General features: G+C 51.0%; 4 protein-coding genes across 4 annotated transcripts; 2 read left to right on the forward strand and 2 right to left on the reverse strand.

The window, feature by feature from the left end:
• Window positions 1-801: 801 nt before the first annotated feature.
• ETH_00029290 (uncharacterized protein) lies at window positions 802-2,547 on the forward strand (the record flags this gene model as incomplete). The annotated part of the gene is made up of 4 exons (XM_013374300.1): window positions 802-975; window positions 1,198-1,953; window positions 2,071-2,193; window positions 2,359-2,547. 4 exons carry the CDS (start codon window positions 802-804, stop codon window positions 2,545-2,547), a joined length of 1,242 nt encoding a protein of 413 aa, XP_013229754.1.
• Window positions 2,548-4,221: 1,674 nt separating this feature from the next.
• Window positions 4,222-7,223, reverse strand: ETH_00029295 (Micronemal protein 8, related; the record flags this gene model as incomplete). The annotated part of the gene is made up of 4 exons (XM_013374301.1): window positions 4,222-4,884; window positions 5,098-6,302; window positions 6,606-6,752; window positions 6,944-7,223. The coding sequence occupies 4 exons, from the start codon at window positions 7,221-7,223 to the stop codon at window positions 4,222-4,224; spliced, it is 2,295 nt and encodes a 764-aa protein (XP_013229755.1).
• A 2,390-nt stretch (window positions 7,224-9,613) lies between these two features.
• Window positions 9,614-15,247, reverse strand: ETH_00029300 (X-prolyl aminopeptidase, putative; the record flags this gene model as incomplete). The annotated part of the gene is made up of 15 exons (XM_013374302.1): window positions 9,614-9,808; window positions 10,038-10,140; window positions 10,501-10,613; window positions 10,790-10,860; window positions 11,180-11,288; window positions 11,564-11,795; window positions 11,894-11,967; window positions 12,215-12,430; window positions 12,662-13,058; window positions 13,210-13,361; window positions 13,558-13,634; window positions 13,797-13,923; window positions 14,006-14,106; window positions 14,344-14,453; window positions 15,021-15,247. 15 exons carry the CDS (start codon window positions 15,245-15,247, stop codon window positions 9,614-9,616), a joined length of 2,304 nt encoding a protein of 767 aa, XP_013229756.1.
• A 1,174-nt stretch (window positions 15,248-16,421) lies between these two features.
• On the forward strand, window positions 16,422-19,384 carry ETH_00029305 (ww domain U1 zinc finger domain-containing protein, putative; the record flags this gene model as incomplete). The annotated part of the gene is made up of 5 exons (XM_013374303.1): window positions 16,422-16,496; window positions 16,715-17,033; window positions 17,177-18,601; window positions 18,725-18,855; window positions 19,319-19,384. 5 exons carry the CDS (start codon window positions 16,422-16,424, stop codon window positions 19,382-19,384), a joined length of 2,016 nt encoding a protein of 671 aa, XP_013229757.1.
• Window positions 19,385-21,399: the final 2,015 nt, after the last annotated feature.

A 21,399-nucleotide genomic window follows, 5' to 3' on the forward strand; every position in this document is an offset into this window, starting at 1 on the left:
AGTGCTCCTTCAGGCCACGGAAGAGCTGGAGATCAAAGATATTCTGTGCTTTGGCAATGCTATATCCAATCTAAAAGAGCCAGCTACAGAAGTGGCGCGCATGCAGTTTCCAGTGACAGGCCAGGGCATTTGCTTGCCGCCCGATGCCATTCACGTGGTGAAGTTTGCTACAAGTGTTCGGTCCCCAGTTACAAAAACTTTCTATTTAAAAAACACAAAAAAAGTGGAATGGACGGCGACGCCAACCATTTCGGTAGAATCCCCACGCGATATCAACTATTTCTCTTTCCAGCCTTGTGGGACGGTCACAATACCTCCTCAGCAAAGGGTAGCACTTCAGCTTACGTATCATCCCTTGACGATGACTGCTGACTCAAGCTCCAGTCCTGACCAGCTTCTTACAAAACCAACTTCCCACTCACTTCCCGCCCTGCACTCAGCCAGCATCTTTTGCGCCCTTCCAGCTGGGGAAGCTTGTTGCATTAGGTACTTTAAGTATGCACATATTTGAGTATCCACATGTCCCGTATTCCTTGAAAGACCCGCATCAAGTAGATTTGAGGGCAAGTACCATGACTGCAAGAGCTTCGCTAGTGATTCCGAATTCACCCACTCCTTCGCTCGGTGGTTTGGCTGTAGCCAAACTACAGCCGTCTGCAACTTAAGGCTCATCTTCTCTCTTCAAGACGTGCCTTTGACTCTGAATACTTTTGTAGAGGCCGAATAAACCTATTTATTCCAGCGATATGTGAATGCCGTCTACTTTAAGGTCCTTTTACATGACATTTCTCTTTCCTCAGAATGATTGGAACCGCAACAGAGCCGACTGTTGAGCAGACAGTCGAGATAGTCGCCGCCTGCAAACAGCAGACCATTGTGAACATCAAGATAAGAAACTGGCTGGGTTCAAGACAAACTTTTAATGCAACTTACACAATCTTGCAACCGACTGGAGGGCATGGATTGCAAGTTCAGGTAAGCAAGCTGAGTGAAGTTATATCTAACAACAACCCAATTCATATTTCTTTGGAGCTATTTTGGAATGCTATGGGGGGAAGAACAAACATCACAATGTTTATCACTCTTGGCTCCTTAGCTCACCTCGCTTGCGCGCCTGATGATTAGAGCGCTCTCTCGAATTACGAAGCCCTCTTTTCCTGTGTAGCGTGCAAGTAATTTCTTTGCGAACGCGTTCAGGCTCCCACCTTCTTAGATGTACCAGGAGGTCAGATTAGGGAATACAGGTTCTCCGTCTCTGCTTTGAAGCCCTGTAACTCAGTGGTCCGCTTTCAATTCACAAACCCATCAACAGGGGATTTTACACTTGCGGATGCCAGAATTCAATTTAATGAAGGAGGCTCCATGGGAACAATCAATTTCAACGGGAATACTCGTCAGCTTTACCGTCACAGACTTGATATTGAAAATCCGTCGAGTAAACGCGCAAGCATTCAGTGCACATCGACTCACCAAGAAATTAGCTTCCTACCACAGTCGTTTGCCGTTGCTCCTCAAACAACATCGACAGTGGACATACTGATGAGGCCGACGGTCCCAGGGAGTGGAGAGGCAAGCGTTTTGTTAACTAGTGAGGAGTTGGGGTTATTCAAGTACCTTGTAAAGTACGAGATGAAGAACCCTGGTGTGGAAAAGCGTATCACATTTTCGGCACCTCTGGGGAGGGACTCGCAGCAATATGTTCGTTTCATGCATTTTGGGAAAAAGGCAACTTTGTACCAAATTAGTTTGGAATTTCCAGCAGAGTACTCACTTCCTCAAAGGCCAGCAAATGCACCGGACATGTTTATTCTTGAAAGCAAGGTGATGCAACTCCCAGCAGATATTGACGGACAGGGGATTGAAATCTGCGTCCCCGTCAAGTTTGTTCCTTCTAGACTGCAAGACACCAAGGCCATCTTGTGCGTTCGTGGCGCAGAAGGCCAAGAATACAAGGTAAAGCCTTCGAGATCCAACACAGGGAAGAGCTGCATCTGTTAATGCGCTGGATCATGTGTGGCCCTTCGACATTTCCAACAGCGTGGCTGTTGCCTTCGTGTAAGTTCTGCACAGGCCCTTTTGGTTGGACGTGCCACGGCGCCAGAAGCTCAGGGGCCAATAAAAGTGCCTAAGGGAAAAGGCCTTTTAATTGAATTTAAGAACCCCTTGGACACAGCAACGGAATTCGCAGCTCAGGTGTGGTTATGAGGGGCGGCGTACGCCGATATCAGCTCCCATTGTTCGTCTACAAATTCTGCGTGTCCTACACGAACAACAGGGTAGGCAGAACGTCACATAGTCCTCCGCATCTCATTTAAAACTCACAGCTTCCTGTGCTTCATCTTGCATCCCACGTTTTAGGTAGACCAGCCAGCTTTTTCGCTAGATAAGAAGTCCTTCCGCCTGGAACCGCGAAGATCCACGACTCTCACCGTTGCGACGAAAACTGAGGCAAAAGCCACTGGTAACGTTGCGAATACACTTGGGATTATGGACCGTCATGAACCCCTTAAGGTCTTAGCTTACCTTCTGACAGACGCCCGCTCGTAATGCAAATCCTACTGCAGGCGTTTGAGGCAATGTTGGTAGCTACTTGCTTCGGGTTTTCTTGTTTGACGATAGCACCACGCCCAATCACAGCTCACCCGCTTGAACCTTTCGCTACGCTGAGCTGTTCAGGCCGGTTGATAATAAGCGCCGATGCTCTTCCCGCATGGGTTATCTACCTCAAAACTGATTGATCAACTACATCCTCATCCCTGTTGCTGCCGACCATACCCAGCTGCTTGTGTTTCCGAGAAGCGCTGTGTAGGAGAGACGTTCAGATAGATATGTGTGGGACCATTCTTAAGCGATTCAAGCTCTTAGAAAGTACAGAGATCATTTCGCAAAACTGCAAAACTGAAGGAACCTGGAGTAACGCTGCCAGTACTGAAGTTCGCCAGTTCGTGCGCCCAACCCAGCAGACCTAAGGTCCAGCTTGCCATCCATAAGGTTGCATGGAAGTAGAACGATCGCTTCAGTTGGACGATCGTAATTTTTAATTAACTGATTCGCATGACAGGCGCAGCCATTCTCCTCTGCATGCTGCTCACCATGCAGCGCCTCTGGGTGCTGGAGCTCCCTAACTTCCACTGCCAAAAGCCCGAACATGTGAGCTTTGGAATATCAACCAAATCAAAAAAGCAAGTGTGCGAAGAGCGCCATCTACATCAGACTATTCGTCAGTGCTATAAGTAGTTGCGAAAAGCCTGAGCCTGGAATGGAAGCGGCAACTAGTGCGCAGTTCCAACATATATTGGAGCTATTTCAAAGCGTTTGTTTCCTGGAAGAGGAGCGCACGCAAGAACTACTCAAATGAGTCTGTACCACACGTGCAGGTAGTTAGAAGGTCAGACAGGCATTCCAAGGGCCTCAAAGCTGGTCGAAAAGCTAGTTCCATGGAGATGTGACGCTACCTTCAAAGCATTCTCTGACTCAGTGCAGATAACGACCTAAGCACCTACAAACACATTTCAGTATACACAACTTTGACGGCCGCATCCTGCCGTTACACGACCATATGCTACTAACCCTCCCTATGCGTATGTTAACCTCCGTGTAAATACGCTGACCTCCGTGTAAACAACGCAGTAAGTTACCAAAGTTCGCTCGTAATGTGGTGCTACTAGCCTGCAGAATAATTGCGTGGCTATCTCATCAGAGCCCAAAGTAACTGGTCATCAGCTTCCTACGAGGGTAGCACATGGCCTCAGTTCCCTAGCGTAATCACCTAACGCCATTCCCACCTCTAGTCTGCGAAATGCACAATTGACTTAAAATGCATAACTCCTGCAAACGCCTCCTCACCATCGTGGTTCCAGTGCCTGCGGGTGGATCAATAGCGACCACGTGAACAGTACCATATTACGCAAGCAAGTGAACGAAGCAAGGAGCACTCTGCTACATGTGCGGGGTACAACAGCTCCAAAATGAATGTTTTTCCGGACAGCGCCAGCACGGCAACTCTACCTCCACATCTCAACTGGGGAAAAGGAATTTCCTTCAGTGTGGCCAACCCCTACGATGTAAAAAACTCTTCCCCCATACGAAGCTGCAAGCAGTCTTATTTGGCAGCGACATCCTCGCTATACTTGCCTCATACAACCCTCAGTACTTACAGCTGTATAATGTCCCCACACCCGAAGGAGCTGTCGGTTTATCCTTACTAGCAGGCCAACAACTCTATAAATCACCCGTTAAGGGATTCGATGTCCCTGGACCACTGGAGTTGCCTGGCTCTGTGTCTTGCTCGCCTGTCGATGGTGCACTGGCTCCAGCGCCACTGTCAGTAGCGACAACTGGATCGGTAGGTGGAGGGAACTGCAGAGGCGTGTCCTTTTCGGGTTCTGGCGGCTCTTCTGTGTCTTCTGATGGTGAAGGGAACGCTATAGTATCCACCTCCGTTTCACCTGGCTGCTGCTCGCCACCGTTAAGCTCTGGAAATCCAGTAGGCGTTGATGGAGCGTTTGCGTCAGCTGTAGGCAACTTCTTAAGCAAAATCTTAAGATTCTCAAAGCGCTCCTGGTCCTCATCCTCGGGAGACATTGCCACAACAGCTACGTTTGAGATCTCGCAAGGGGTTTGCTTCGCAGACACCTTCACAGCAGCGACGGCACCTTCGAGGCTGCCCCCAGCATCACGGACTGCTTGCCGCGTGACTGGGTCAGTGTACACCCGAAATGATGTCTGCTCCACGGTTTGTCTAAGCTTGCTCGGGCGTAATTCATAAACCAGAGAAACATCGAACCCCCCGGGGGCCGGAGATATCCTACATGTAAAAGCCACTCCTGTGTGATGCCCTGAGTGATACGGCAGCGTAAGTCTAGTCGTGTGATATTCTCCACTCTGTCATGCCGCGAAACGCAAGACAATGCACACACACAAACACGAAGTACGAAATTTTCGATTCCGTGTCTGGGAAAATCAACATGGCAATTGCGTCATATTCGTCTGCACTTGTACTCAAGCTCGCTTAAATATGGGGACGCGGCTCCGCTTGCAAAACCGTCTGTAAGCTATGTACAGCTCAGGCAGTTCACCTCGTCTGAAATGGCTTACTGTATGATACGCCTGTACGTCGAAAGTTCTACTGGCCGTGTTGAACTCTGCCCTAACGCATGGGGCAGCACTGATTCTAAAATGCAAAGGGGCGCGGGATGCAGAAACTCGGAGAGCCCCTTCAGGCACTTTAGTTGTCGACATCATCAGCATATCCCTAGGAACGCACTTGCCTGTATGTACGTTCAGCATGTACATGCCATTGCAGAGACACTGGTGGGTTGAAGCACCCCATAAACACTCCATAACCGCCTCCGGGTACCCACAAATGGACGGGTCAGGGCATTCTACTGGATCGCACGCCTTGACTACTGGCGTCGTTTCGTTTCCCACCGTCTTCATCATAGTAATGCATTGACATGAGTGTTCCACGGAGCCGTCCGAGACACATACTGCATCTGGTCCAAACGGGTGGCACTTGTCCGCATCGCATGCAGTCAGTAAAGCACACTTTCCCGTTCGAGTGTCAAGTCCGTAGCCTGCCTTACACTTGCATATCTGTGTACCGGAATCTTTGTCCACCAGGCAAGCCTCAACCGACTCATCGCTTCCGCAATCCGTCAGTGGGCATGCAGAGGGGGGAAGTTCGCACAGCTCGCGGTTTCTGTTGTACCACCAACCTGCAGGACATTTCGGTAAGCATTCTCCCGATGCATTCATTTGAAATCCATCGGCACACGTACAAACCGACTTCCCTTGCTTTTTTTCACAGGTCGCCACGCCTTCTGGCCAACCACATGAAGGCAAGTAACAATCAGACGTCACGCACTGACGGAGTGCCGCATCCCACGTATAACCGTCTTTGCAAGCGCACACCCTCCCACCGATGCCCATGGAACAAGACTCAGCGTCGTGTGCCTCTGTCGAGCCACAAAGAGCTGCCTCCTCCTCTGAGCACCTTTTCTGGCACTGGTTCTCCCTTGTGTTGAGCACGTATCCCGACCGACACGTGCATATGAACTTGCCAGTCATTGGATGCTCACTGCATGTGTTGACCCCCTCCACAGGGCCGCATGGGGCCTCCTTATCACACCTGTCATAAGGAGCAGGCACGCATTTCTGTAACGCAGAATTCAGCACGAAATTCGGCGCACAGACGCATGTCGCTTCGGACTTGGTCTGCCCTGGAGGACTTGTCACTACCCTTGACGGGTAGCAAAACTTGACAGCTTCTGGCGGGCCACAAGCATTGTCATCGCAAACGTCTGAGAAACAGCCATAAACGACCAACAGAAAACCATACAGCTTTTGTCATGCATACCAAATATAAAAGGATATAGAGTTCATTCATAGCCGTTGCGGTTAGCAGCAGGCATAGCAAAAATCTGCACGCAGCTACAAGGACACCTCAAATGGCGGCGCGATGAGGAGCACCCTTCCAGCTCGAGACAGAACAGCCAAGGCAATATTAAACGAATTCATTTAAACGCAGCACGGCCACAGCAACCTCTGACCTCTTCGCTTTGAAGTGCTCTACTGATGCAGGACCTCTTATCTGAAGGACGCACTCAGCACACATTTCTGACGGCGTTGGTCCGCAGTGTAGGGGGATTTGCAGACGCAAGCAGCCCCTGACAGGCGACCGCTGAGAGGGATATCTACGCAATGTGAAGCCCCATCAGAGGAGGTGCAGCTATGTGCAAACTGTTCACAGTCTGCAGCGAAACACAGACGCACAAGCAGTCGAAAACAGGCAGCATCCCCGCCAGCATCTAATACTAAAGAACACGAGACAGAGGTATAGTAGCGTGAAATGTATCATACGTAAGCATTGCTTCCAATATCAACAAGTCCATGGGCCAATCTCCGCCCTTCCGAGACAGGCATCAGGATGCTATATACTCACTGCAAGCTCCCGGAGTCCGGGCAAGTTGGTTTTCGCAGGGCTCCTCCTTGCAAGTTAGGGGAACAACATCTTCCGTGTCTGGACAGCAAAAGCCGCTGCCGCAATATACTTTTGAGTCATTAAGCGCCGGTTCCCTGCGGCTGCCACAGGATACACCCTTTGTCCCCGTGTGGCACAGCCAGAAAGCTTCGCCTCGATGCACAAGAGAAATGTCGGAGTCGTTACTCGCTGCTTCTGCATGCGCGATCAGCCCCAATAGGACAAAAAGAGCCAACTGCATCAGCAGGGACAGCAGAGGGGACCCCATCCCCTCGGCGCAACGAGCCGATGATGCAGCACAAACTAGAGATGACTTTCTTTGACGTGCATGTCCGCTGCATCGCAGCCTAGAGCCTGTGGTGGTGATCTGTGTGAGGAAGCGCCAAAAAGAGCTGGACTGCCGGGGCGCTTCGTGACGTAATACTATGAACTCAGACACCCTCACTGCGGCAGAAACTCTGGCTTCTTTTCCAAAGGCTGAGCCAACACTAGCAACAGAAACTGCAGCAGCACCAGAGCGCAGCTTCCACCATGAGAAGCACGTGCGCCGACATCCGATCGCTGTAGATACAGCAGTTGAGACTTCAGCTGCCCTTACTTCGAAAATTTCACCTGGGAATAAAAATTGAAGTTCGGAGGAGAAGATACTTCAAAGAAATGCTTTCTTCACCTGTCAATGTCGTTGATGTGAGGCCTCCGCATGACAACGCGAAAAGACGCGGGGCAGAACGAACTGCCCAACGGAATGCATGAGACAAAAAACGCGAATAACTCTAAAGCTCTGTTAAATTTTATGAGGAGACTCTGGAAGTTTTAAGCTGCTGCACGTACCAGTGGGACTGTGAGCAGTGCTGGACGGTGCCAGCCAGCAGACTGCTGTTTGGTCCTGCAGACGAAAGTACGAGAATGAGCAGTGATGAATCAAAGATGAGCTGTTATATGCCCATGGCTCACCGTGTTTGACAATTAACTTGAACAATATGCTGCGTTCGCTGCATTAGCTAGACTCTGAGAACGCCGGCGACCACTCGAGAGGGAGATGCGGAACGGCAGGATGAGGAGAGATGGCTGTGGAGAAGGTTAGACTTATAAGATATTTCCTGTTGCATATTAAAATAATTACTTCATACTAGGGGGTTAAGAAAGCAGTCAGATGATAGGAGCAAAAGTCACATAGTGCTGCAGTCGCTTCACGCAGGAAGATGGACTGGACCAGACAACATGCCCTGTGAGAAACGGACACACTGGAGTTACCAGGCGGCCGCAGGGCCGGAGCGGCTAAATACTATCGTTAACCTCACAAGGTAAAGGGAAGTACACTGCAGGGGAATGCACGAGCTCACTGGCAGGCAGCCTTCGAGGCAGCGAAGGAGCAGACGGCGAAATGAGCCGTGTGCATGCTTGAAGCAGTGTAGACGGGTTCCACTTGTCTGGAATAAATGGGCAAACGTACACAATATGGGTTCCCGTTGTCCCTACATTGGTCGCATCGATCTGTCAGAGAACGTGCGGGTTGCATAGACTTTGGCCTAATCTCGCCAAGAGGCGGTTTCGAGCCGTTCCCCTATTAACGGAACAAGAAGGCCCATCCTTGGGTGGGCAAGATCTTCTAGAGCTGCTTCTGAGCAGTGTTCGGAGCTGCCTGCGTGGGATTTGTGATGCCGACGCGAGTACTCAGAATGAGGTTGCTCCGTCCTCCACTTTCCGATACAAACAACGAAGAAGCACATTTTTTGTCCCTATCGACTTAGTACGAAAGCAAGGATGCTGGGAAAGTCAAGAGCCTGTGAGGGCTAAACGGCCGACAGGACTACCGCGCTCTTGAAACTATATAACGAAGAACCAGGAACTTCCCTAGCTGCTTGGCTGCTGGGTCTTCCCGTTGCAGCCTGCCTTCGCCACAGGTTCCGCCCAATGCCTCTAAGAAAACCGTGCCAAGTGGATGTCGCAAAAATAAATCCACCTGTGAACTACGCCGACACGTGAAACAATTTGACAATCCCCACACAGGGGGTCTAGTTGCACTCGATCGTGTTGTCGCTGTATGCACGACAGGTGCCAAATAATTGTGGCTTTTTGCTGTATCACTTTGCGCACTCAGAAGTGACTTGGAGACAATTCTCCGGTACACAAGTGAAAGGGCGAAGCCCAAAGGAACAAGCTCCAAAACTTGCGGCTGCAGCGATATGTGCTGGACCCAGCCTGAGTATCGCGTCAGCAGTGTGCAGCAGCGCCCCAGTGGCCAACGGAGAACCGCTGGCATATTGGACTGGTGGGGTGAAGTGCGCCGTTGGGGATAAGCCATGCGGTGATTCCCCTGCTGGCAAGCAGCTCTAGTCAGTCCCCTTGGAGCAGCGTCTCTGGAGCAGTTTAACGTGATGACCCACAATTTTATGATCAATTGAAGGCACCACTTATCGTTATCATCTTCAACGAGAGCATTCATTAGTGTAATATTTTCTCCACGATGACACTGAGCATTATGCACTGCACCGGCAGCCCACTATAATGTGCCATGGCGTACCCTTCGAGTGGTCGCACTGAGGTGTCCAGCTATCAAGAGCAGCACGGGCACTTGCATGGCAGATGTCGTCTTCAGAAGCAAGGCGGTCCACCCTATCGGCAGAAACATCAGGGCCACTCAGTCTGCAGCAGTTCGTGCAAAGGCTGGGTGTTCTTCTTCAGCCACAAGCGCACCTCCTCGCTGGTGACGGACACTGCCTGCGGAAGAGGCGGGCGAAAGGGAAAATCCTTCCCCTTCGTTGTAAGGCGAGAAGATATGCGCGTAAAAACACGCTGGTGGTAGGCGTCAAGCCACGCTATCTCCTACACAAGCAGAAATAGAGGGAGCGCAAAAGCCCCACGGCTTTAGCTGTACAAATTCTGCGACTTACACCGCCAAAAGGAGAATTAAAGCTGCAAGACACTTAGTTCACGTGTAGAACTGAACCTAGCTGGAAAGCGTGTTGCGGAGCCAGCAAGCTAGTTCGCTGACAGGCGTTTCCACGTGAGAACGAAAGCCCCGGCAAGCGCTTCCAACCTTTCGTAGGCTAACCTGGCGCGTAAGGAGAGAGGCATCGATGAGTCTGGCTTGAATGGGCACAAGGGTGAGAGAATCGAATTCCAAAAATCGCCTGCCGCGGTGGCTGAGTCCACTCCTGCGCACAACAGCAGCAACAGCGTGCAGAGGCGAAAAATAAAGCAGCTGCATGGCTTCACGCCAGTCTAGATAGTGAGCCAACACACAAAGTGCACACCCAACACACAAAGTGCACACCCAAGTTCTCTAGAAGTTGGAGGGATCATGCACACTCCTGCAGATTTTGCTTTCCAGTGTGCAAAGCCTCAGCAGACAGCCGTGCCCCATCACGCCGCACGTGGTATATTTACTACCAGTGGCACCTGAAAACTAACACTGGTAGCGGCACAAAATATATGAACAGCCAAAATATTCACAGGAATATTTTTTTTGCGTGTCCTGTCCCCTGTAGTAGGGGTGGCTTCCTTCTAAGGCTCACGGTTTCACCGCCGCAAGGTTCTCTATGCGAATACCGAAGGCTTTATCCTTGTAAAAGCCAGGCTCTATAGAGAGTACAGCGCCAGGCTGCATTTCATGAAGCGATGCCGCTCCCTGTCAGCAAGTCACACACAAAAGCAGGCTAATCGGATAGGCACAGACAAAATCAAACCTGTTTTGCTTTGGGACCTATTAACGGTATCACCTGCATTAGCCGGGAGAGGTCAACAGACTTATATGTAGCAGCAACTTTTTCTGCTACTGCAGCAGTAGCTGAACTTGGCCCCTACCGTCAGACGGGGAGAAATGCCTATGGGGCCTTCATGCACGTTGAGAAAGTGCCCAACTCCGTGTCCCGTCCCTAAAGTGCAACAGGTGCATTCAAAAGCTTCGGGGGAACATATGCGCTCCTGTGATTTTCCTTGCTTTTTGTGTTTATGGGCTTCTGCGTTGCTTGGGTTCGTGTCCTGCTGCGTCCAGTTGTGTGTGAGTCGCTGTGCATTCAGCAGTCATGCGCTTCGCGTGGCTGTTAACATCTCTTTGTTAACATGTGCTGAAATGTATTGCTACCATGTTCTGCCCTACCAATGGCACCCTAGCTTACAATCAGTCTACACTGCTGTGTGTCCGTGCGTCTGCCCGTGCCTGCCAGAGTGAACGCGACTTAAGGCGGAATTTACCGTGCATATAATCGAGGCCCCTGTTCCAAAGGTGTTGTCTCGCTAGTGCATCGATTTGCGGTCCTTTTGAGCCCTCAGGAAACTTTTGAGCGCTCAGTCCTATCATCCCCTGTAGAACAAACAAAAACAATGTATAAAACCAGCCCCCGCTAGCTTGGGAGACACAGCTCCGCAGGACCGCAAAAGTTCGATGGCGGCACAGGCAAACGAACATACAGAAACAATACAGGTTATATTCGGAGGCATGACAGCACGAAGAGAAAGACGCCATGGAGATAACGGCAATCGCTCGCAGACGATCAGGCATGGGGACACAGACAACGGGCTGCTTTTTGTGTATCTAGGCTCCTTAGAAGCGTTTCATCCACTGTTTTGATGCCTCACCTTCAAAACGAGTGTGTAGGCCTCCTTTTGCTCATCTGTGGGCTCGCCAAGGTGAAGCGTGCGGGTAACGTCTGTAGTTCCTGTGAGGTACTGTCCTCCCGAGTCCAGCAAGAACACCGGGGATTCATTTTGAGCGGGAGGGTCCCCACCAGGGCCTCTTACTGTAACGCATAGTAAGCCTTGAGGCTCGGACATGCGGGCCTTAAGCTGCAGACTTGTCTCCGGGTCTGGCCTGAAAACGCCGAAGACGTAATTGGTAACAGTGCTCCTTACTGTTCCTGCTCCAGTAAAAGGGGAACCCGCAGGCACCTGTGAATGACGCATTCTCACCTGTAGTGGGCTAACGCACAATTGGAGCCGAAGCAAGATATCGATGCAAAGGAAGTACCCCTGAACAGATCAGACTTTCAGGGGGAACAAAAGGCGACACAAAAGAGCAAATGAATGCAATGAATGGAACTACGAGCGAAAATTAACGACATGCGCAGGTACACAGCCTCACAGGCAATTTCAAGTACGTATCTAAGCGGTAGGCATGCTCGTCGATAGCTTCTCCCATGTTGGGAAACAGCGGTCCAGAAGCAGCCGTCTCTGCACTTGACTGAAGCACTATTGGGACTTGGTTTTGATGCAGGTGTGTCAAGTGTTTACCATGGCTTCTCTGGATGCATCTACGGCTTCCTTCAGCGTCCATTCCGTCAGGCTGCATTCTTGTCCACCATGCTCCTGCTGCTGCGGCGGCGTCATTGTCGCTCTGGCATTGGCTAGCAGCTGTTTCTCAAACCAGCAGAAGAAAGTGGCCAGGGCCACCCCGTCATCCTCGTGAGCTTCGGCCATTCCTTTGAGTTCCTTCTCATCCTTAGCAGCCTAAAAATGCAAAAAAAAGGCACGACAGGAGTCCACACGAAGTTCTAGCTCAGAAGTGCAGCGGAGCTTCTGGTAGCACTACGAAGTTGGATATGTATACTATACACAATGCAGGGCCAACCCAGCATTTGTTTTCCCCATTGATTTAACCCTTTTTCATGTGCACAGGCCGTTGAATATACCACTATGGTGCAGGCTGCGCGTGTGTTAGTTTGTGTCCGCTTTGCAAACCTTAGCAACAGAGACAGGTGTGTCCTTAACGATAAGGCGTTTCGAGTCAGCCAGAATGCGGTGTATTGCCAAGTTTATTTTGGGATCCAGCCAAGCCGCTCGCCGCTCATCAAGGGCCCCTGTTATCTGCAGCTTCGATCTAGGCTCATGACGTGTTTCGTCGCCGCCAGCGAGAAGCCAATCAACAGCACCGAGCAGGCCCCCATGCGTCTGCTGCTGCAGATCCTCCGGCAACTGTTGGTGCTCTCGCTGCAGCAGCTGCTGCTGCTGCCTAAGATTCCAGGTAAGGAGGAGCTGTAGGTCACTGGCGAGGCTTTCATAAGGCCTTAACACAGCACCTTCGGTCTCCAGTTCCGCCTTGGCCGAAGAGGATACCCTGGTAGGGTCCGTGTACACCCTGAATCCGAAAACCAAGCAAGTCGTTTGGTACACTGAAGAATGGAACATTGCCGGCACAACGGAGTCTATACGGAAGTCTATTCTGCACAGAACTAGACAGATACACTACGCAGAGAGAATGGACACAGAAGAGGAAGGAAGCCGCTCACAGTAGGCGCCAGGGGCACGGCTTCGCACAGTGGGGATCTTCAGTAGAAGCTACATTGGGGCCTTTAGCCAATAAGGCGTAGGAATAAAAGACAGTGCTGTTTGGTGAATCTGATCCTCGCAGGTTCGTAAGCCACGCCACTTCGTCAAGACTCTGGCGTACATGAACGCATCACAATGCCTAGGGTCCAGCGCCTCGTCCCCTCACTTGTGTTCTCAAATGTTGGCGGCCCAGATCTACAGAATTTGACACAGCCCCATCCTACACAGTGTGCACCTTGGCTTCACGAGCCCTGGAACCCTCAGCAAACAGCCGGAACCCCTCTCCATAACAGTCCATGAAGACTCACCGAGAGCAGCAGAAGATCTGCGCCTTCCTTTGCCATCGTCTGGACCGTCCTGGCCACCTTTTCCCGCGTAGACAGTCCTGCGGACACGCTTCCAACGCTTATCCCAAAGCTTTCAGCCCTAACAGTATAAGGACGAAAGACTAACAATTTCTTCCGATCGTCCGGTTTCCATGACTGCAAATTCAAGCTGGGATCTAATGCATACATGCATGCGACTCTTTGGCTAAATCCTCTCTCACCCCTAAATTCCTTCGGATGCGCGTACACGGAGCTTGAGGGGAGGACTGGCCTCTGGACACCCCATATCTCATCCACAAGGTTTTGATCCAGAGGAATGATGTGCCTAACCGACGCGTCCTGGCTCCCCTGAGCCAGCACAAGGACACCAATTCCGGGTTCCCAGCATCGGTTTAGCGGAAAAAAGAATGGCGGTGTAAACTCTAGCTACCTGATGGGTTTGAGCCTCTCGCTGGACGTTGAAACCGGCCTCCTTTATCTGGCTAAGGAGTCCCAGTGAAGTCGTAAAAGCATCGACACCAAGACGTCGAACTGCACATCAAAACAACACTCAAAGCTGAAGCACCATCAACCAGTGCACCAACTTGGTTACCCGCTAGGCTTCCACGTTCCTAACAAGGCACAAACTAAATGCGTATGGTGTCTTCATTCGGCACAAGGCTATAGCGTTAATGCTCCATTTGCCTTTTTATTAATCAATTGTAATGGCAATCCCAGCTTCAACGGACAGACGAGGCATTTCTAGGGTCCCCAGGGTTTTGAGCTGACTTTTCGTTTCTTGTTTTAGGAACTGAGTTAGCGTTGGCGTGTTTCCGAAATCCGATTTCATGAGCTGCCATAATCCCACGGGCAGCTGCTGCTCTGCTTGGGAGAAGTACCTGACCCAAGCACAGCAAACTGTATATAATACCAAAGACATAGCGATGGAGGGACTCCACAGATACAAATTCAGGTGGGACAGAGCACGAAAGCAGCCAAATTGTGCTGTGCCTCGATCATTCGTATAATTGCGCATCTCTGCCTGTCTCTATACATATTTCCGCCTTTCTCGATATTCTGCCGTTACTCTCTCGCGTTCGTAAATCCTCGCTCTTCTTGTTGTGTTCTATGCCGAGGCTGGTGTCGGCAGAGAGTCGATTGCTCACATGAAAAGGTGTGCACAGCTACATGCATTGTCAAACGGTACACTGAAAAACGATGATGGAACTAGAACAAGACACAGATGCGCGGACAGAACAAATGCCAGCAAGACTCAGCAAGTGGTAGACGATAAAGAGAATACCCAAGGAGGCAAAGAGTAAACGGCGCTACAAAACAGAAACAAGCTAGACGATGCACCGCAGCTGGGACAAAAAAATACACGAAACTCGTCCAGCCGTCAAGGCACAGCAGGCTTTACAAGAGGCGGCAGCGGTTAGAGTAAGGGGTGAGACAAGCATCCTTACCTTCCGTCTGTCCAGAGGAATGCACTGTCTCTCGTTACAAGGGCCAATCCATTTGAGCCACTAAAATTAGACAAAAATGTCCTACGGGCAAAAGCTCTAGCTGGAATTTCGCTACCATGAGCATCCGCATCATCAACTATCAAGCCATCCAGCTGATGAGCCTGAAGAAGCAAGCGTAGAGCTCCCAGCCGCTCGGCTGCGGCAGCGTCGACCCCCCTAGACACCATCCTGCTGCTGTCGCTGCTGCTTGTCACGGCGTAGTGCAGGGACTTGGAAGAGAGGTAGGCAGCAAGAAAAGGATTAAAGGGAACAGGGAAACCTCCAGTGAGAGGGAAGGCAACGGAACTACTGGGAAAAAAGCAGCAACGAACTACAGACACACATAAAAAGACTCGGCCCCACGCGTGCCGCATTGGCAGCACGTCTTCTACGTACTACCAGTGCTGCACCTGGTGTTCCTGACGCTCTTCTTGATAATTCTAGCGGTTGAGTTGATAGATTTCGTGAAATCACAAAGATACACCTCTACCCGTCACCTGACAGCTGAGGGTGGGCGATGCTGATCGGAGTGTCTGCGGGTATATTCCTGACAATGCTGGAGACAATATAATCAGATAGGCAAGGAAACGAGGAAGACTCTTGTTTGGCGTTGCGTAAACCCTCAATTCGTCTGTGTGCATGGCTGGCTCAACCTTTGTGGATCATGCAGATTGAACAGGTGTGGATGTGAATGCGCATTACCTCAGCACCGTTATTTAGAGTCAACCTTCCTGCCGGCCCAATCTTCGTACATAACGGCGACGGAGTTCCTTAATTACAGAAGACCAAATCTCAGTCTATTTCTTTAGGCCACCCCGTTGCTACACCCCAGTGCATGCATTTGGGAAGCCGGCAGCAAGTCACTGCAGGAAGGCGGGCCCCAAGAGCCTGTGAGGGACAGCTCAGAAGTGGTCCCTCCTCTCATTTGGTTGTTTATCTGAGAAAAGTATACAGCTCTTTGTCTGAATGGCTTTATGCGTTTACGTTCCCTCTCCGGCTCTCCACTTCCACGCCATGAAGTGATGTCCGCACTACAGACCAACTGCATAACCGGGACCAAAGAAAGGGTCGCATTCGCCTTATCGCAAATGCCTGCAGCTGCAGAATGACCAGTACATTTGTCAGCCACTCCGCAAGATTCCCAGAAGCAGTAGCAAAGAGAGCAATACTGCGGCTCAGGCTCATGCGCTGCATTTTGCAGCGGCGAAGTATTGCAGCGAGTGTAAGACGAACAAGTTGAACAGCAGAAGAAAAGTAAACTTGAACTGCAAAGCTTCTTGCGCGAATAGGCGCAGCTACAGCTACACGGGTTTAAGAACAACAACGGAGGCAGGGAAACAAGCGACTACGTCGGTTTAGGAAATGACTGAGCGATGGATCTCGCAGAAGAAGCATTACTGCCAGATATGCAATACCTGGCTCAGTGGGCACATCGTGGTGAGTGTATCGTCTGCTGCGTCTGCACATTTGCTTCTGCGTTCCCTGGTTTAACTTCCTGCCATTGCATCCTGCCGATTAAAGTGCTGTTTCGGCTGCTGCAGTCCCGTCTCAGCTTCTGTACGGCGTCTCATGCGGCGTAGCTTTTTATTTTCTGCAACCTATCAGAAAAAAAGCTGTCAGTTTTCTGTGGCTGACGGCTTGCGACTTGTTCTCAGAACGTCAAAAAGCATGAGCAGTCCACTCGGCATTTAGAAAATGCACGGCAGCAATTGAAAGATGCGTACCAGCGGCATCAGGACAAGCAGAAGCAGGAAAGTTTGCTTCAGCGGGAGCTGCAGCGAATGGAAGCTGCTGCTGCTGCTGCCATGCGTAACGATGAAGCTCTTGTTGCATCTCGGAGTGGCAGGCACAGAGAGAACCTGAGAGAGACAACTAGCTGGGCGTGCGGCCCTTCACCCTACGATCAGCTACAGGCTCAGCGGGAGGAAAAAAATAGGATCCAGAACTTTCACAACGAGAGGAACCCTAAAAGGCGTAAGTCACTAGCTCGACTAGTTACTGCCTGCAGACTGGGGATGGTGGGGATCTTGCAGCAGCAAGGGTTTCTAGCATATGAAATTCTTTCCTTTTGTCGTACAACTCTGAGTTTTGGTGTATGTGGCGTGGACGCTTTACAGCAACTGCAACAGGTGCCAACGTTGACGGCAATAACAGCGATAGCACCAGCAATATCGCATACAGGAGCGACTCTTGGGAATTTGTGACAGACCAGGGACTTCCTTTTTTCCGAAATAAACTTTCTGGAGAGGTTTCATGGACACCACCACCTGGCGCCAGCTATGTTGCAGCAGCTGCTGCAGCAACTGCTGCTGCCGCAGCTGTGCCCGCCGCTGTGGCAGCAGCTGCTACAAGTGCTGTTCCAGCACGCCCAGCCCTTCGGATAATTTCCGTCAAAAAGCCAGCAAATAAGGAGCAGCCAGACAGGTCGGGTATTGTCTCGTCATCTTCTGCTGCAGCCGCGGATGATTCTGCAGCGCGCAGTTCTGTTGAAGCACCACGGGTTTCTAATGCTGAGGTAGCACCGTCTGTTGATGCCGTGCCCTCATCCGTAGCGGGAGCTCCGCCTGGCTCTACCACTTCGACGACTGCTGCCGATTCACCACTTGTTGCTACAACGCTGCCAGCTGCACCTGCAGGTTCACTCGCTCATTCTGCAGCAGCACAGGCAAGTATCAAAGCAGAAACCCGTGATTCATCAAGCGCTGACGGCGCAGCTTATGGTGCTGCTTCAGCTATTGACTTCGCCGATGTCCCTGCTGTATCTTCTGTCGGTTTGGTGCCTGACTTCATTCCGTCGGGATGCGGCGACAAGAACGAAAGCATTCCTCCCGACTATGTGTTGAAGAGTGGCCATAAGGGTGTAGGCTTGTATAGAGACCGGCCCGTGCAGCGCGAACATAATCGTTGCAAGGAGCGACACTTCTCAAGTGGTTCAAGGCTGCTTCATCGCGAGCACTTGCGACAGCAGCAGGACGCACAAGAGCACCACGGTCAACAACAGCACAAGACAACAGTTCGTCTTAAGCGCACTAGAGAGGAAGAGGAGACAGCGCCGCGTGGCCCGTCAACCGGTGCCGCTGCTGCTATAGCTGCTGCGGCAGCAGAAGCTGCGGCAGCTGCAGCAAGTCTGTGGGGAAACGACGAAGTACCAGCAACAGCGATTTCGGAGGAGGAACGCAGCAACGAAAACAGCATCAGAGCCGAGCCAACAGCAGCAACAGAATCTGTGGTTCACGAAGTGCCTCATCCTCAGGGCGTCAGAGAGAGCCTCAATGGAGCGATTGAAGAGGACGAGAGCCACAGCTTACTACAGGAAAAAGAAAAAACAAAAGAAGCAGCAAATGCCCCAACAGAAGAGAATACAGAAGCAGGTAAACAAACAATTCCTGCTGCAGAGGGCCCCACGATTGGCCCTTGGGTAGAAGCCAAGGAGGACGGATGGAATGCGATCGCTAGCAGGCAACAGCGGGAGCAGCAACTGCTAATGCTGCATCAGCAGCAAGCTCAGGAGCAACAGGAAGGACAGCAGGCAGATGATGACGGTGAGCGTTGCTTGTTGTGCTGTTAGCTTCTTTGTCAGTCCTCCATCTCCTGTGTAGAGTCTAGGGCACTTTTGGGAGCAGAAGGTTTAGATTAGTTTTTTCATGGTTTCATTTCATGTGCAGTGGCACGATTACGGCGACTACGGGCTCAAGTGAAGCGGCACGGTATCCACCATGACTTTTCATGGAGAAAGGAAGGAGAAGCGGCTTACGTATACAACACCAACAGCAGCACCGGCGGGCAGGGCATTGAAGTGAGGGACCGACGTGTTCCTCTGGGGCAACCCGCTTTTTCGTGAAGCTTTTACCAATACTTTGTTGTTTACGTGTCTTGCTTTCGCCTAATCGCTCTTTCATTTTCGGTCGGATTACCATGTTTATTTTCCTACCTGGGCATGGCGAAGCCATTCCTGCCCATGTTGATATTTCCCCCTATTCGTACGTGAAGTTTACACTGAATTCTTGACTTGCTCTCGCTTTTTTGCTCCCTCGTGTGTTTTGATTTCACCATCTCCGCCAGTTTGTCCCCGTTTGGTCGTTCGTTCTCATTTTCACAAACTTATGAGCCTGCATGGCTCCACTCAGTTGCTTTTTACTCCCCGCATTTATTCACTTTCTTGCAATGCGTGTCTTTTGTTTCCTCGAGCTCTCTGTCACCAGTACAGCATAGCTGCATGCTTTAATGGGGGAACACCTACATTATTACTTTGTTTTCAGATCCGCAGCCGACAACGCCCGGCGGCGTCTCGTCAACAAATAGAACAAACAGAAGAAGCTGAGTGACCGTCAGCCCTCGGTTCTGTCCAGTTTGCTTGAAGGATGCTCCAGACTTAAGGAAGATAGCCAGTGTTACCTTCTCCTACCACTGAGGATTCAGCTTCTGTCATTGAGAACATTATCGGTAAAAGCAAAAATAGCAGCAGGACGAGTAGCAGCACCAGCAGCAGTGGTTGCGATTGCAGCAGGGACACTTGCAGCAGTGGCTGCTGGCAGGCCAGCATGGGGGGTCCAGCCAGGTGTACGTAAAGTGCGCGTTGGTATTTGTCAAAGTAACCGTCTGTTCACAGCGTTTGGAGTTTATGTTTCACGTCATAGGCTTGGGTAGGTAAGCCACCCATGGGCACATGGGTTGCCAATGCATGAGCGCGTCATAAGGGCTTTGAGGCAGAGAAGTGAGCGAAGCTGGAGAAGGGGAAGCCAGTAGACAATAGGCACAAAGGTCAGCATACAGTACATCCTGTGGCAACGCGCAACTCCCCACGACGTAGCACGGCATTCGGAACCTAGCTCACGTGTCGCGTCAGTCAGAAAACTAGTTGCCTCCGTACATCTGCTTCAGTCTCGCAATAGGATGATCCCGTTTTTTGGTATGTCTTGTGTACTTCCTTATGTGCCGGTTCACCGAGTCTGTAGTTTCTAAGAAAAGTACGTCCAGTGTGCATTTTGCAGTATTTTGTTTGTGGCAGAGATGCCTCTACACGTGAAATGCATCACATACTTTAGTACAGCACAAGGCTGACACGAGTACCCCTGTGGGTACTGAAGACGCGCCTGAGACCCGCCGCGAAGACAGCAACAATAAGGCAACTCACTATACGGAGTGTAAGCCGTCTGTGCAACTCTTCACGCCTTTAGGCGGCTCGGTGTCTAGGAGCTACCTGGTGTTGAGGTAAATGCTTCGACGCAAAGTGCCTACCAAAGGTGGGAATGCAGATGGCTTGTAGATGAGAAGAAGCAAGGCCGCGAGGCCGAATTGTTCCTTAGTTTGTTAAGGTGTACATAGATTCAGTAGTTGGGCCAGTGTGCGTACCTTCCTCCCCGAACTTGCTACCTTGCAGCCGAGAGACCCAGAAGTTGGGCGAGTCGTTCGGCTGCGCGACCACAGCACCACTTCAGTGTTGTTAGTGGAAATGGGGACATCTCTCATGAGGTTCAGTGCTACTCCGCAGAAAGTAGCTCACTACGAGGGGAAGAAGGATTTGTGCGACTCCTCACGCATATGCCCAGGAACGGGTAGGCTACATGATTCGGGGGTAAGACGGCAACGGCGTCCCCGCACGACCAAACCGCTGGAGTGCCTCCCTCTCGTCACCCTTTCCCCACCATGGCCTCACTACACGTTGGATGCAGTAAGTAAAATTGACCGCTATCCGTGATGCTGCACCGTGCATAGGTCCAGCCTGGTTGGTGGGCGCGGTGAAGCCTAGAATGTATCACCCCCATCTCAGGAGTCCCAATTTGGGCCGTTAAGGACCACGAGCAACAAAGGTGTTATTTCAGGATGAGTACTTAGCTGTTAACGGTTGTCTCAGCTGGGGGCTTTGGTGAGTCCTGCCTGGGCTCTTCGATAATCGACAACGAGTCGATTCGGCCACCTGCCTCGCTCTGGTTCAGTGGATATCAAGGAATGTGCGGTACATTGGTAGAAGTACTTGCTTCATAATCTGTTTCTGGGCTTTAAGTTCAGTGGTATGTGTGTGTGGTTCGCTGCGCATGCACACACTGCCCCCAGCCGTTTTACGAGCTGAAGGGCAATCGGCCTATTGCCTCCTTTTCTTCTTCACCTTCCCGGCTTGTTTTATTTACCAGTTTTAAGCCAGAACTATCACTAACATACGATGCATCATACCACACGCGTTGAACTCATCATGCCGCTAACGATGACCCGGTGAGCGCTGTCGAGCCAGATAAGTCAATGGTTTGGGTGTGATTCTATTTTGTCTTTCTTCCACGCAATACCAGCGGCACCTTTTTGCCGCATCAAGAGAAACATCGCAATATGAAGCAGCATGGTCGCA

Source organism: Eimeria tenella, genomic scaffold, assembly GCF_000499545.2.
Source record: "Eimeria tenella Houghton genomic scaffold, Eth_scaff2, whole genome shotgun sequence".
Lineage (NCBI taxonomy): Eukaryota > Apicomplexa > Conoidasida > Eucoccidiorida > Eimeriidae > Eimeria > Eimeria tenella.